The sequence below is a fragment of the Polypterus senegalus genome, chromosome 8 (assembly GCF_016835505.1).
Source record: "Polypterus senegalus isolate Bchr_013 chromosome 8, ASM1683550v1, whole genome shotgun sequence".
NCBI classification, from domain to species: Eukaryota; Metazoa; Chordata; class Cladistia; order Polypteriformes; family Polypteridae; genus Polypterus; species Polypterus senegalus.
Window position 1 is genome coordinate 82,338,023 of NC_053161.1, and position 16,227 is coordinate 82,354,249.

The 16,227-nt window shown below is 35.1% G+C and overlaps 1 protein-coding gene across 1 annotated transcript in view; it reads left to right on the forward strand.

The window, feature by feature from the left end:
• Positions 1-16,227, forward strand: part of mkln1 (muskelin 1, intracellular mediator containing kelch motifs) — a 108,183-nt gene that overhangs the window by 38,908 nt on the left and 53,048 nt on the right. The window contains exons 4-8 of the mRNA XM_039761355.1: positions 9,083-9,171; positions 10,830-10,939; positions 13,075-13,267; positions 13,484-13,561; positions 13,663-13,728. Coding sequence (XP_039617289.1) covers positions 9,083-9,171; positions 10,830-10,939; positions 13,075-13,267; positions 13,484-13,561; positions 13,663-13,728 — 536 coding nt within the window. The remainder of the gene's footprint in view (positions 1-9,082; positions 9,172-10,829; positions 10,940-13,074; positions 13,268-13,483; positions 13,562-13,662; positions 13,729-16,227) is intronic.

Consider the following 16,227-nt stretch of genomic DNA (forward strand, 5'->3'; position numbering starts at 1 on the left):
TTTTTAATTGATCCTTATTAGCAATAAAATGCAAATGACAAAAGAAACCAGCAGTTATCCATTTTGCTTGTTACCCTTTACACCTGTGTGTATTATGCACTATTTGGTTTTATTAAATATTTGGAAGGAAATAGAAGAGAAAAAAGTGAAGGATTGAGAATTACCCATCCGTATTACACTTCAAAGTATTTGGATGATATCCTTATAATGGGAAAAAAAAATCTAGGATATGAGAATGAGTTGACATAGAAGAGTTAAAGCACTAAAAAGCCATGAAATGTAATTATTGGCAAGGATTGTTTTCTAATTAAGCAACTGGGTTGGAACAAAAACCCACGGCCTCTGCGGCCCTCAAGGAATGACTTTGCCCACCCCTGATGTAGATGTTTCACTGCTATACACCTCAATATTTGTTTAATATGTCATTGAGATCAAATCTTTACAAAAAAGGCACACACCAGTGAAGTTAAACCCTTAACAAAGTGAAACTACAACACCTTTGTACAATTTACAAGAACAAAGTTATCCTCCCTTACCTTGTTTGTTTAATTATTACTTAAAAATACCCTTTACAGTTTTATTTGAAAAGCTTTCTAAGTAAAATGAATGGTACATGAATAACAAATGCTTACATTTTTTAGCTTTCTGCTGCTGTCAAGAAGAGATTAATATTTTATAATTAGGAGGCTAGTGAGTGATGGCACAAATAGGTTGAGATTGCAAATTGCTGTCCATGAGACATTCCTAAAACATCATTTGTTACATTGCCTAGAAAGTGTGGTAACTTATAATGAGGGCTACGTGTTACCAGTGTTTGCAAATATTAGGAGTGGCGGCAAACTATATCGCTGTCTTTATTCCAGTAGCACTTAATTTGTGCACAACTCACTTCATTAATTTTCTGACTCTCAGATTTAGAACTCACTATCTCTTGAATGCTGTCATCTCTTTTGAATGCTCCATTGTCTACTGTTTGCATTTCTTAGTAGTGGCATGTCAGTGTATGGGAAGAACACAGAATTAGAAGCATTTGTGGGGCATTGTAAAATGTTGTGTGAAGCTGATTTGACAGACACTAAAATTATAGGAGCAGTATGACCTTTTCATATAATGCAGTGTTAACCACCCAGAAACATCAATGTTGGTGAAAAGACAAGTGCAAATAATTTGTCAGTGCATATCAGGAACATCCAGGAACTTGTCCGGGTTGCATGGTAAAGTGAGGCAGGCCACAAATTTGAGAACCCCTGGAATGATGTATATAATAAAGTTTTTAGATTTATTCTGGTTTATTTCTTAAACAAGGTGGTTATTATAAGTTGTCTACAGCAAGTCCATGTATTGTATTGGTAGTATAGATGATAATGAAAGCATGGTTATAGTTTGCAAGGCATTAGAGGAAAAAATGTAAATTTATGATAAGTAGTACAGTCTGAGAATTTTAAACTAAAAAATGTCATTATGTCATAATGTCAATTTAATGTCAATTTATTTATATAGCACATTTAAAACAACATAGGAATGCTGTGGGCAAAGTGTTTTACAATAGTAGAATAAAAGAAAACAAATAACAAATAGAAATAAAATACATGAACATAAATAAAATACATAATAAATAGATTTAATGTCATATAATCATAATGAGGAAACCATCAGTATTACTGAAGGTCACGGAATGCAAGTGAATAGAAATGAGTCTTTAATCTTGTTTTGAACAGTTCTAGACGACTCCTTTATGTGATGAGGTAAAGAGTTCCACAAGCAAGGGGCAGCAGCTGCAAAAGCCTTGTCCCCCTTGGTTTTACACTTGGTACGAGGGACAACAAGAGACAACTGACCAGAAGATCTAAGCACTCTGGATGGCTGGTGTAAAACACACAATTCCGATAAATAGGCAGGAACAAGCCTATGTAAAGATTTAAAAACTAGCAGCAAGATTTTAAAATCTGTTCGAAAACAGACAGGCAGCCAGTGTAAAGAAGCTAAAATAGAAGAAACAGAGTCATACGTTCTTGCCCCAGCCAGAAAGTGAACGGCAGCATTCTGGACCAACTGTAACCTGTGTATCGGGGATTTGTTAATCCCAGAACACAGTGAGTTGCAGTAATCGAGGCGAGAAAAGATAAAAGCATGAGTAGCTTTCTCAAGATCCCTAGAAGATAAAAAAGGCTTGATCTTGCCTAATAGACGAATCTGGATAAAGCAACTCTTGACTACAGAATTTACTAGTTTCTCAAAAGAGAGATTACTGTCAAAGATAATGCCTAGATTGCGGACTTGAGGTTTGCAAAAGACAGAGAAAGAGCAGAGAAGTCCAAGACCAATTTGGGCTTTAGCTGATGGACCCACTATGAGCACCTCCGTTTTATTTTGATTCAGATCAAGAAAATTATTAGCATTCCAGGATCTTAGTTCAGAAAGACAGTTGTGGAGTTGATTTATTGTAGAGTTGCAGACAGGAATATAAACCTGAGTATCCTCAGCATAGCAGTGAAAAGAAATGTTAAATTTCCTAAAAACAGGCTCAAATAGGATGAAGGTATGTAAAGAATAAAATAGGACCCAAAATGGATCCCTGAGGAACACCATATTTAAGAGGAGCAGTAGACGAAAAAGAGGAGTTTAAAGTAACTGAAAAGTGTCTACCAGTTAAATATAACCTGAACCAGTTAAGAGCAGCCCCTTTAAGCCCAACAAGATGTTCAAGCCGCATCAGCAGTATCTCATGGTCAATAGTGTCAAAGGCAGCGGACAGGTCAAGGAGGAGAAGGATTACCACGTCACCTGAGTCAGTAATAATAGAGATGTCATTGAATACTTTCAGAAGGGCCGTTTCAACCCCATGATAACACCTAAAGCTAGATTGGTAGATTTCAAATAAATGATTGGAGTTAAGGTGATTGACCAATTGATTGTAAATAATTTTTTCTAGAATTTTAGCCAGAAATGGCAGTTGGGAAACTGGGTGAAAATTTTCCTAAAACTTTTTTAGACGGGGACGGATTGCAGCATGTTTAAAATATTAGGGCACAACCCCCGCACTTATAGAATCATTGATAATGGCTAGTAAGGATGGGCCCAAAACATCAAAGGCTTCCACTAAGAGGTGTGGTAGTACTATATCGAGGGGGCTGGGAACTGGTTTAAGGGTGTCAATAGTTCTTTTTAACTGTGAAAGTGAGACAAGATCAAATGATTCTAAGACAATGTCACGATTAACAGTAGGAAGTTTATAGCCAGTTTGAACAGTGCCACAGCGGACATAATCAATTTTTCTGACAAAGAATGATAGAAACTGCTCACATGAATGAACAGTGCTATTTAATCCCATCGCAGAATCAGGGTGAATGGCTGCATTAATTGAATTAAATAAGACCCAAGCATTCTTAGAATGACGGGATACTTAATCGGCAAAGAAATCTTGTTTAGTTTTCTTAACTGCAGCCTGGAAGTTGAAAAGAGAAGTCCTAAAAATCTGTTTAGAGACAATCAGTCCATCTTTTTTCCAACTCCGTTCGACAGGCGCAGCGATTGTGTAGTTTCATTTAGCCAGGGAGCAGCTAAATAGCATTTTTAACATGATTACCCCATTTTACATGTAAAAAGATACTCAGGTATTCCACATTCTCTTACTGGCTTACTGTTGCTATATATGTGGAAGAATTTTGTTTTGTTTTGCATTTGTCACATTTTTGTTTTGCAATTTGTTTATAAAAAAATTCTCTTACATGGTTTAAGATGTAAAAAATTTATTTCACAATTCATGAAGTGGTAATGTCTCCATATGAATATATACATATGCTCCTTTTATCAGCCTCTGAGTTTAAAATATTATAACCATATCTACAGTAATATTTTAATACTAAATTGTCTGTAAAAGAAATGCAGTGCTTAATAGATAGATACCAGTGTTTTATTTGTTTTAAAGATCACAAATAACAGATTGATGTATTTTGGAAACTGTGTCTTAGCTTATACTGTATACCACACAATGTTTTGTTTTTACTGCTGGAAATACACTTTTAGGGTTTTGTCTCCACTTTTTTATTTATTTATTTTTTTGATACATGGTAGGAACCAGGTGATAATGCAATTTCAAGAATTATTTAATTCTGTAATGTTAGTTGTCTGGTGGATTATTTTCCATTGAAGGATAAGTTCAGCATTTTATATGTCCGAAGTTGTTCTTCACAATCACAATGTGTTCTAAAATGAAATTTGTAAAACTTTTAAACACATTCTTATTTATTTTTCCATCTTAAAATAGGGCTGTATTGAACTCAGCATCCATACATGATGGAAAAATCCTGAAAACTTACTGTCCACTTTGAAGCAGTAAAGGTTTTAAATAAAATTGTGCCATCAGGGCTGGAGACATGCTGGTGATAACGGAAGGAAACTAGACATTTAATCTGAAATTCTTTGTCCTGCTTGTTTGTTTGTTTGCAGCAGATCCCCCTCCTCACTCCCCTTGATTATAGTCTTTATAGTTCTTTTTACATAGAAAGAGAAATGCTTGCTGCATGAGAGTGTAATGAAAAGAGTACATATGAGTTTCTATGTACATTATACACATAATTAATTTGATGAATTACTGCATGATGATTCACTCTTGCTGAAGTAATAAAAAACTTATCACAGTTCCTTTCAGTGAGAAAATTCATGATCCAGATGCCTATCAGTCTGTAAATATGTTTAGACTCCATTCAGAACATAGCTCTTTGAGGCATGACTGACAGCCCACTCTCTCTGTGCTAACTCATCTGTACTGAATTTGCTAAACTTTAACCTGATCAAACTTGTGTGAATTGGCACTGCTGAATTGACACTAATGTGTGTATGTTCACCTTCATTTGACTGGCACCCTTTCCAGGGATTAATTCTGTGTTGTGTCCCACACTTGCTTTGATAGGCCACAGCTGGTCCACAATAAGCATTTTAGGATGATGGATGGATTGATGTGTGGTTAGATGTATGCATGGCTTGAAGTGGCTTACTTTCTCCCCCTCAAGCACTAGATAACTTTATGGCTGTCTGTAACTTCACTGCTATGCAAGCTCAATATTCTCTCTTACTGAAGCACGCACATGCTTTTTCAATCTAGCCGGAGCAGGCAGTATCTTCCAAATAGTTAAAGAATAAACACATTCATAAGTGTGATTCCCCGCACACTCCCCACTGTTACTATTGTCTCACTGTCCACAGAGCAGAGAGAACAAGGGTACCACTGAGCAAGATGAATTGTGAAATTGGCAAAGACAAGAGACTTGCAGCCAATCTCCTTTTAAAATGGTTAAATCTCACAACAGTGCTTGGAGTTTTGCTTTTTCTTCTTAAAATGACATGAATATGGTGATTTGCAATATGTTTGTAAGCTTAACATGAAAATCAATGCTTGATAATAGTTTTGGTTTAAAAAATGGGCATATTTGGTAAGTTTTAAGCCTTTTTCTATCATGGACTCTGGATTCCATAGAGCCCCATGGTAAGCTCCAAGAACAGATAAAGTACATACAGTCACATGATGATTTACGGCTGAACAATTTGAGGCCATTCAAATTTATGGCTAAGGACCATATGAAAACAATAAGGTAATTTTCTAGAAATTGCCAAAACCAACCACTGTAGGCTTTTTGTTTATCACATACTTGCGACAGCACTGCCAGTCATAGAAGCAGTGAGAGAAGTGATGGAGTTGCAGAGTTAGCAGTCGCTCAGCTGTCTTACTTCCTGTACTGATGCTGTAATCAAGAAATGGGCACAAACTAATAAGTTAAAATATAAATCATTGTGCTCACAGATTTCTAGTCTTTGAGGCACTGATTGGCCATAGCACAGAGTAATTTTTTTAAGCTGGTACCTTATCTTTTTTGTTTACAATACAGTTAGGTCCATAAATATTTGGACAGAGACAACTTTTTTCTAATTTTGGTTCTGTACATTACCACAATGAACAACCCACTGAATTAAAGCTGAAAGTCCGCACTTCAACTGCGTCTGAATTGTTTCACTTAAAATTCATTGTGGTAATGTACAGAACCAAAATTAGAAAAAAGTTGTCTCTGTCCAAATATTTATGGACCTAACTGTTTGTGTAGATGGTTTGCACTTTTTCTTCCACCAAGAAGGTAGAAACGACTTGTCAATTGTAATAAATCTCTCATTTCACACAGTATATTATGTCTTCTGACTCTTAGAGGGCCCTTTAAGTTTTGTTTTCATCGGTGCTTCTCTACATGGGTAATTCTTTTGCATTAGGTCTGCGCCGCCAATTAGAAGATTTGTGTGCGTGCTACTTCGTATTGGAACTTAACACCAGAATCCTCATCATATTCTATTCTATTTTTCCTAACTCATGCGAGGAAATTCATATAGCCTTATCACCTCACCAAATCACCAGCTGATAGCCACCTTTGTTTTCCAAATGTGTCAATTAGTCGCACTCACCGATCCATCCACTTCAGCCAGCTGTTTGCCCCTCCTGACACACGCAATGTTTACCACCAGCAGCTCGATTCCTCTCCCATTTAGCTCAAGCCTGCATTGAAGATTTTATATAGCAAACACTTGTAAGTAATTATATCAGAAATGTATCATTTGACATACTGTACATTTCATGTATTTTCCATGTCTACAACGATCTGTATAAATGTACAACAAAACAAGGAATTTTAGTTCTTATAGACCCAAAGCAAATGTGTGTGTTTATTGTATCAAGCTTAAGTCACATTTGGGTAATTATAACAGCATTGATAAATCATTGGTCTTTTTAGCGCCGACTTATACAAGTACCATACATTTACGCCAACTGTTACTAACTCAGATCAAAAGTCACAATCACTCACAGCAAGCCAAATTGTTTTGATACTGTGAATGTGAAGTCAAATATAATTTTAAAATTAAGATGTGTGTGTTTGTGTGTGTGTTTCATTTTCAGCCTGTTAAATTCATTATAATAAAAACATACATTTGATCTTTTTCAATGTTTATATCAAGCTTATGTCACGTGAGGGTAATTATGATGGCACTGATAAATAATTTGTCTTTTACAAATATACATTTACACAAACTGTTACAGACATGGCTCAAATATGTCTGTTCTAAAATGAAACACGCAAGCACATACATGAATACAAACATCTTTATTTTGTACCAGCTGATATCAGGACTTCCCAGTCTTTACACATTCACAGCAACATGTCATATGAACGATTTCTTTTCATTCAGTTTTAGTCTTGGGTAAAACCAAAATTGCTTTGTTACTATGAATGTGAAGTGCAAATATTATTTTCAAATTAAGACATGGCATACAAAAATCAACTCTTTCACAAAGGGTATGACAAAACAAGTGTGCTTTTATTCAAGAATAAAACAATTCAAAAAATAGTTCAAATGACATGTTGCTGAATGTGTACAGATTGGGAAGAACAAATAGCGTTTCCAAATAAAGACTTTTTCATGCGTGTGTGTGTTTTATATTCAAGCAGTCGTATTGGATATAATAAATACATTTCTGTTGAATAACAGTCTGTGAAGGTTTGTTGCTGTGCTGGTAAGGATATACGATTTACCTTGCTTGTGTTTGAGGAAGTAAAGTAGCTTTTCAGTGAGAATGAACATTTTTACAGGCTCTGGGAATTCTAGTGTTAAAGTGTGTGTGCCATTGGCCCAAACCAGACCCACAGAGCCTCATTTGCAACGGTCTGTTCACTTTGTAACCTACATGAGCCAAATGGCCAGTTCCAGATTGAGCTTTAAGTTGTTGCTTGACAGTATTTTTAAAAGTTTAAAAACCGTTTCAAAATTTTATGTGGCAAATCAATATAGACCATGATTGTGAAGAATTAACTCCAAGTTGAAAAATACCAAAGATATTCTTTAAGTCTCTTGACATTCACTAGAGGGCTGTTTGGACTTTTTATATTTTTAAATCTTGTCTGTATTTGTCAGTTATGAAGGTTTCATCCCACATGCTAAAGTACTGAACTAACTTTAGTCTTATGCTGTATAATGTTTGATTGCATTCTTTAGCCTCTCCAGAATGCCTGCTTCAGGAGTCAAGGTGCTGCCTAAATTCAGTCAATTCTGTCTGAATCTGTTATATATATCTTTACAAACATTTTAGGTCAATAGTTTCATTTTTTGTGTTTTATAGTCTCAGCTTAGTTTGCCCCTTTATAGTGTCCATGAATGATGCCTTAGACCTGTTGGGCCTCATGTATAGCTTATGTTACACTTCTTACCAATCTAGGTATAGCCTCAATCGTAAAATTACCTTAAAACAGTTATATATCAAAAATGGGATGTGACTTTTTGTAGGAACTTTATCTGCTCTAATCAAACAAGTTTAACTGCATTCATGTTTCAGATAGTAAAATGTCTTTCCACTGCTTTTAAAATGGCAAAAAATAAGATTCCCAGTAGTTTGATGCTCATGCTGTCAAAATGTTAAGCAAGCTAATATTCCACCAGACCTTTGTTGTGTTATTCCATGCAGACTCTTACCACCAGATTTTACATAGTGATAGCAAATTAAAATCCTAAGTGAATTAATATATCAACACCATAATGCTGCGACAGTACATACAAAATGTTTAACAGCTGAGAAAGAAAATAGTTGAGCTAGAAGATAGTTTTCAAAAAGACAATGTATGATGAGTTAGCTTTCCAAAGAGCTCGGATGGAGATTATACCATAGGTTTCCTGAAGCTGTTACCAGTCCAATTTAAAGTAGTTGTGTTGTACTGTTTTAAGTCATACTTAATGGAACAAGCAGTCACGTACAGACTTGAAATGTAAATTCACTGTTGTAATTAGAATGAAAACATTAACTACTAACTCATTGACTTGTAGAAAATCTACTTTTTTATTATTGAAATTAATATTAGTCTCTTGATCAGTGTAGTGTATGTACTGTATAACACAAGGACATAATGGTTAAATGTATAATTTTTAACAAGAAAACTTTTTAAGCACATGAGGCCACAGTGCTCTTTTTGATTTCTCTGTTTTATGCTATTCTTTTTTTCTTTAAGCTTGAATTAAGTTTTTAATGAACAAGAATGTTTTATTGCCTTTATAGTGGCCTTAAAAATGATTACAACAAGGAGACTTTCACCTTGAAGCACAAGATTGATGAACAGATGTTTCCATGTCGATTTATTAAAATAGGTACGTTTATTTTCTGATTTTGTGTTGTTTATGAATTGATGAAAAGGGGTGATTGAGGTATATAAAGTTATCTTCATATGTAAATGATAACATTTTAATTACTATTTTTGGACCATAAATCTGGTATGTAGTATAACTGTTGTATCATTTTTTGTTCAGATTAAAAGTTTTAAGCTGAAAATACTTTTGTATGCTTGTTGAGTTCTAGATTATATTTTATTTGTGATTAATTGAGGAAAAATTTGCCAGAATTAACAAAACATATAAAATCAAATCAAAATCAAATTCAGGTACAGTGATCCCTCGGTATATCGCACTTCAACTTTCGCAGCTTCACTCCATCGCGGATTTTAAATGTAAGCATATCTAAATAGATATCACAGATTTTTCACTGGTTCTCGGATTTCTGCCAACAATGGGTCTTTTAATTTATGGTACATACTTCCTCAGTTGGTTTGCCCAGTTGATTTCATACAAGGGACGCTATTGGCGGATGGCTGAGAAGCTATCCAATCAGAGCACGTAGTGCATATTAAATAAAACTTTCCGCACGGTGCTTTGCATACTTAAAAGCCCGAACAGCACGTATTGGTTTTTGATTGTTTGCTTTTTCTCTCTCTCTCACTCTCTCTGACCTTCTCTGCTCCTGACGGAGGGGCTGTGAGCAGAGGGGCTGTTCAGACACTGGCCTAGAGGATACGGACGCTCCTGTAAAAAATGCTGAAAGACTACCTTCACATTGCTCCCTTCATTGCAGCTCCTTTCTCTGGCGGTGCTTCGCATACTTAAAAGCCCGAACATCCCTGTTGAGTTTTGATTGTTTGCTTCTCTCTTTCTCTGTCTCTGACATTCTCTGCTCCTGAAGCGCACTCCTTTGAAGAGGAAGATATGTTTGCATTCTTTTAATTGTGGGATGGAACTGTCACTTAATTTTGCAGGGATAAAATTGTTCAGTGGTTATTTAGTTGACTATTTTAAAAGAGTTACAGTTTAATATGTTTGTTTTTACTGTTACGATAAAGATACAGCACACTTATTAAAGAGTGTTAAACTTATTTGAGTCTCTGTTTTATAATAAAGTAAACTTAAGTGTTACTGAAGCTGTGGGTTCTGCTGTACTAAAACAACAAAAGTTGCACGTGGTATGTAAAAATCAAAGTATGTCATAAAATCTTAAATAGCATTTCATTAAGACGTTATTAGAAACACAACCTGAAAGTTTTTTTATATAGGTATTTAAACAAAATGTATAGCTTTAACATATAGCAAGATCAAGAAGTATTGAGATGGTAACATAATTTTACTTGCTGCTGCCAAAGCTCTTGAGCCTGGTGTGGACTAAATCATCAATCAGTTGCATCTCTGTGTTTAAGGAAAATATTTTAACAAAAGGCATCTGTTTCAGGGTAAAATTAAAAAATTAAAAGAAAGCCTACTAAAATATCATTTTATTCGTCATATAACCATAGAATTAAGGAAAATCACATTTTTGTGTAATGTATAGATAAGGAACAGATTTAGTTGAAATTAATGATAAACTGAATTGGTTCATTTTGTTTTCTCATAGGCGTGCTCCAATAACAAACTGGACAGTATTAATATTTTGTTGGCAGGTTTATAATTAAAACTAAACTTATTATGCACTGTTTTCCCTACAGTACCACTTATGTCATGGGGTCCGAGTTTCAACTTTAGTATCTGGTATGTTGAGCTTCATGGTATTAGTGAACCTGATGTTGTGCAACCTTGTCTTAATTGGTATAGTAAGGTAAGTATTCAGTTGGTTTTGAAAATCTTTACATGTTGATATAGCGTTTTTGTGTTGCGTGTCTTTAAACCTTTTGAGCGGCAATATTTACTGTTCTATGTAATGTTAATTCAATACAGGTAACCTCATGTGAGCCTTTCCATAGTCTCACAGGGACAGATGTATCATATATACGTCTGGAGACCAGAAATGTGTGAATATTGTTTGAAACTGGGTGGGTACAATTAGACGGTTCAATGATTCACATTTTTAACCAATCCTACACAATGAAGGCGGCACTGAAAGAGGGGCAGTGATTTTGAACTGCAGAGCAGTGGTCCTGTTGTTAATCTGATCTGACAAAAAGTATGCTTCTTATTACAGTAAACGGTCTACAGCCAAAAAGTCTCCTAAAAAGACTCCTATTAAACATATAAATATATTTCGCTTGTGCAAAGAGCACCTTGAACGTGTTAAAAATAAACATAACCTGATGGAAGTGGTAAATCTTTCTGTAAAAACAAATTTATACATTAGCATTCAGAGACACTAATGAACTAGTGATAAAGGTGAATGATATGTTGTCATAGGTGCTTTGTGTTATTCACAGTTATAATGATAGTGTAGGAGTCGATGTAAGGTTGAAAGAATTGGTAGCTATGTTCATGAAAATATGAATTGCAAAATATGCATTTGAAGTAAATGTGTCACACCCAGTCAAGAGGACTGCTATTAAGAGAGCTAATAATGAAAAGCCATAGGAGATGTATATTTTAGCATTCAAAATACCCAAGTCAACAGATCTACATAATGACACCAGTAGAAGCATGAGGCTGCACAACATCATCTTTCTGACTGAATATCCATACAAGTAACTAAATTAAGTTAACACTGCCTGATTAGAAATGAAAACATGCCATGCCAGAATAAAGCTGAATTGTGCAAAGCTCCTTTGGCACAAGCAAATTGTGACCTATCTTGCTGCCGAACAGGCAAAGCAGTCTAAGATCAAGAGGAATTTGGGTTACTAAGTCAGCGACAGTGTAAGAATAGTGAGAGAAATAAGAGAGCAGTCAGATCAAAAGCAGACTAGTTTTACTATGCTGGAGGTATCCAACGAGTGGATGAATGGCATCTTTTATATCGCGGAATATTCTGTGGACTCGTGGAAAAACAGAAACTTCACAGTATCAAGTCAGGGTCCACACAATCTATCCGCTTTTTTTCTGGTAAAGGTGCAGCAGTATTTAAATAAAAAAGGCATTGTCTGTCAAGCTACAAGCCACGTAAGACACACAGACTAATTGTTAGGAGGGACACAGTATTTTAAAAAATTGTAAAATTGTAATAAAAGGAAAATCAGAATTATGAATTATTTTCCATTTGTTTCAATGAGAAAGCCTTGGCATTGAACAGTCAGAGATGGATCTCAGGTTTGAGAGTGAATGGGATATTATCAGATTCAAAACATTATGTGTTGGGCATAAGAGAAGCATTTAAAATAACTGCTCGGAGCATACTTGTAGGTCTAAGTGTGGAGTAATGGGATTAACAAAAAAAAAACACTGTGTCATGAAGGGGTAAGCTTGTAAGTTTTAATATTAAAGTTGCGAAAAATTATTAAAAAGGTTGATTGTGGAAGTGAAGAATAAAGATGGATTAGTAAAATACTGCAGCTTTGCATAACAAGTCTCGAGTAATACAATGCCAAAATTAGCACAATAAAAACAAACAATAATTCTTTGACAATCACCCTAGCCTATAGTTTTGAATGCATTAACACCTGAGATTATGCCATCTTTATACTGAGGTTTTTCTTTGTGTGAAGTATTAGTAGAAGAAGAAAGTGCATTCTGTTCTTCAACATTGTTATCTTTTTTCCCCTTTTTTGGGGGAAAAAGGTATGTGGTTCCCTGATAGAAAATTGTTCTCCTTTATCATATTGCTAACGTTTTGTTTCATGGATGTAGATTTTACCACCTTACATGAAGGATCTAGTAATATTGTGCTTTATATTTGTTATTTCTGTATTCAGGATTTTCTATGTATTTCTTTCTATACTAATTACTCTTGTTCTACATTTCTTGCACAAGTTACAGCTGTCATCAGCTTTCAGCATTATTGATTATTTTTTGGCTTTCCGTGTGTTCTAGTAGTATCGTGAACAAGAAGCTATTCGACTATGCCTCAAACACTTTCGCCAACATAACTACACAGAAGCATTTGAATCTCTACAGAAAAAAACAAGAATTGCTTTGGAGCACCCAATGCTAACTGATCTTCATGATAAGCTAGTCCTTAAAGGAGACTTTGATGCCTGTGAAGAGCTAATTGACAAAGCAGTAAATGGTAAGATGAAGATGTACACATTCCTGTACAATAACAGTTTTCTGTCTAGGAGTTGAAATATGATTCTTGATATTACAGTGGTTAAGAATTTTAATTTTGAAATATCCTAGCTAAATGTGAATTAAAGGGTGGACATGATTATGTAAGTTTTTCTATCTAAATTATTTGCTGCTTTTTTTTTTTTTTAAATTATGTATCCTTGCATTTTTTTCCCAGAGGGGTTATTTAATCAATACATTAGCCATCAGGAGTATAAACCAAGGTGGAGTCAGATCATCCCTAAAACTACCAAAGGTAAAAATTTAAGGGTTAAATTGAAAAACAGGTTAATTGTAAATAAATAGCAACTTTGCACACAGTTGTATTTATTTAACAAAAAACAATTTTTAATTAAGGAGATGGTGAGGAAAACAGGCCAGGAATGAGAGGAGGGCACCAGATGGTGATAGATGTTCAGACAGGTAAGAATTACTTTTTTAATACATTCTGTTCATTTGATAGAAAGCATTTTGAAGATGAGTTTCACTGCTCTAGCTGAGTTAAAAAGAGTGTTTTTTTCCTGTGGTTTATAGCATATGTCATACTATTACATATTTATCTGCAAGTGTTTTAATATATAGTTCAAAATATAAGTGTTGGAAGATATGTCAGATGTTTCTCTTAAAAAAGAAACAAATTTCTAGATTGTTCTTTTCAGCTTTGATTAGTTTAACCTAATATTTGTATTAAGTTTTTACTGTTTTATTTTGGGCATATACAGTAATCCCTCTCTATATCGTGCTTCGACTTTCGCGGCTTCACTCCATCGCGGATTTTAAATGTAAGCATATCTAAATATACATCACGGATTTTTTGCGGATTTCTGTGGACAATGGGTCTTTCAATTTATGTTACTTGCTTCCTCAGTTTGTTTGCCCAGTTGATTTCATACAAGGGGCGCTATTGGCGGATGGCTGAGAAGCTACCCAATCAGAGCATGTATTACGTATTAACTAAAACTCCTCAATGATATACGATATGCTTTCCACGAGCTGCTTCGCACACTTAAAAGCTGTAACAGCCTGTATTGATTTTTCATTGTTTGCTTTTCTCTGTGTCTCACTGTCTCTGAGAAATACAGGCAGATACTTATCCATCATGCAATACCATCAGGGAGGCGTATGATTGGCCCCATTATCTGCTCCTGACGGAGGGGGTGTAAGCAGAGGGGCTGTTTACACAGTGGCTGTTTGCTTAGAAGATACGGACTCCCTGTAAAAAAAAATGCTGAAAGGCTACCTTCACATTGATCCCATCATTGCGCTGCTTTATCGCGGTGCTTGCATACTTAAAAGCGCACCAGCCCTATTGATTTTTGATTGTTTACTTTACTCTCTCTATGACATTCTCTGCTCCTGATGGCGCACCTTGAAGAGGAAGATATGTTTGCATTCTTTTTAATTGTGAGAAAGAACTGTCATCTCTGTCTTGTCATGGAGCACAGTTTAACTTTTAATAAAGGGTGTTACTTCATGTCTAGAGGGCTCTAATAATGTTTTAAAACGTATTTAGAAGGTCGTAAACAGGTTTTCAATGCTCTAACTGCGAAAATATTAGATTTATAAATAAAGAATCCTACTTCTTGAAAATCCATTTATCTGTCTGGAGCGGATCAACCGCTATAAACGAGGGTTTACTGTATAACTGTGCGGAGAATATCTATAAACAGTGTGGGATAGTTTCTAAGAGCTTAAAATATATAAAAACATATGGTCTCTACTTTGCGGATTTTCACCTATCGCGGGGGGTTCTGGAACGCAACCTCCGCGATCGAGGAGGGATTACTGTATTGTGATTTGGTGGAAAGGGTGACGAAATTAGATTGTGAGGTTGCCAGGTTAATCCCACCTCCTGACTTAGCTTCCCAGTTAACCTCCACTTAACTTCCCAATATTACAATTAAAATTTTAAATAATTGCATAAATAGGTTTACAGGCTTTTTCTATGCAGCTAAATATTTATATTCTTACATATCATATGCATGTTTCAGTACCTCTTTCTGTTAAATATAGTTGTGAAAAATTGTAAAAAGTTTCAAAATTGCTATGCTACATTTAGTCACAATGCAGCATGTTCTAGCCAATGATTTTACAAACTCAGCTATAAAGTCTCAAGGGTTTAAATTCTTCCAAGTGTAGTGGGACCCAAACAAGCCTACTTAATATGTTTGTTTTTGGGTTTTTTTGACAAGTGCCTTGTTCATCTGATGTGTAATGAGACCAGAAAATAAATCATACAGTAGTGATTCTTAAATATTTTGCTAGTGGCTTTATTAAGTATGTTAACCTTAGAGAAATGAGAACAAAATTGTTGGAAAACTATGGTTCACTGCCATTAAGCAGATTATTTTATTACTTTGAATTATGACAACAGTTATTTTTGTCATGACTGATCTGCTTCGTGGTCCTCATAGCACTATATGGGACTAAGTAATTTTTAAATTTGGATGGTTTCAACTTCCTTAAGCTCTGTCTGTCCGAATATGTAAAAAGCATGAAAGTGATGATTTTTTTTTTTTCTTTTTCAGTTTATATTCAAATGCCGGAGTATAGATATTTGCAAATTTGCTGTAGGTAACTAGTTACTACAATGTTTGGATTATTAAGGACCATTTTCAGTTAATTTATGCAAGAGAAACATGCTTAAATATCCTGTTTGGTTGTTGTTTTACAACAAAAATACAAGATTGTACAAACCTCCCTCTATATTCAACTTTAGGTGATTATATATATAATCTCTAAAACTCCACTTCACTCCCAGATACTCAATCAAGGCATGAGCTGAGAGAAGTTCGTGCACGTTCTAAATTGGTGGGGGGATGGAATAGCCGGCTGCTCCTAGCTTCTCTTTATCAGCACATTTAGAGAACAAAGGACGCTGGCGGAGAGGTGTGAAGGGATTTAAGAAGCAGTTTAAGGTGG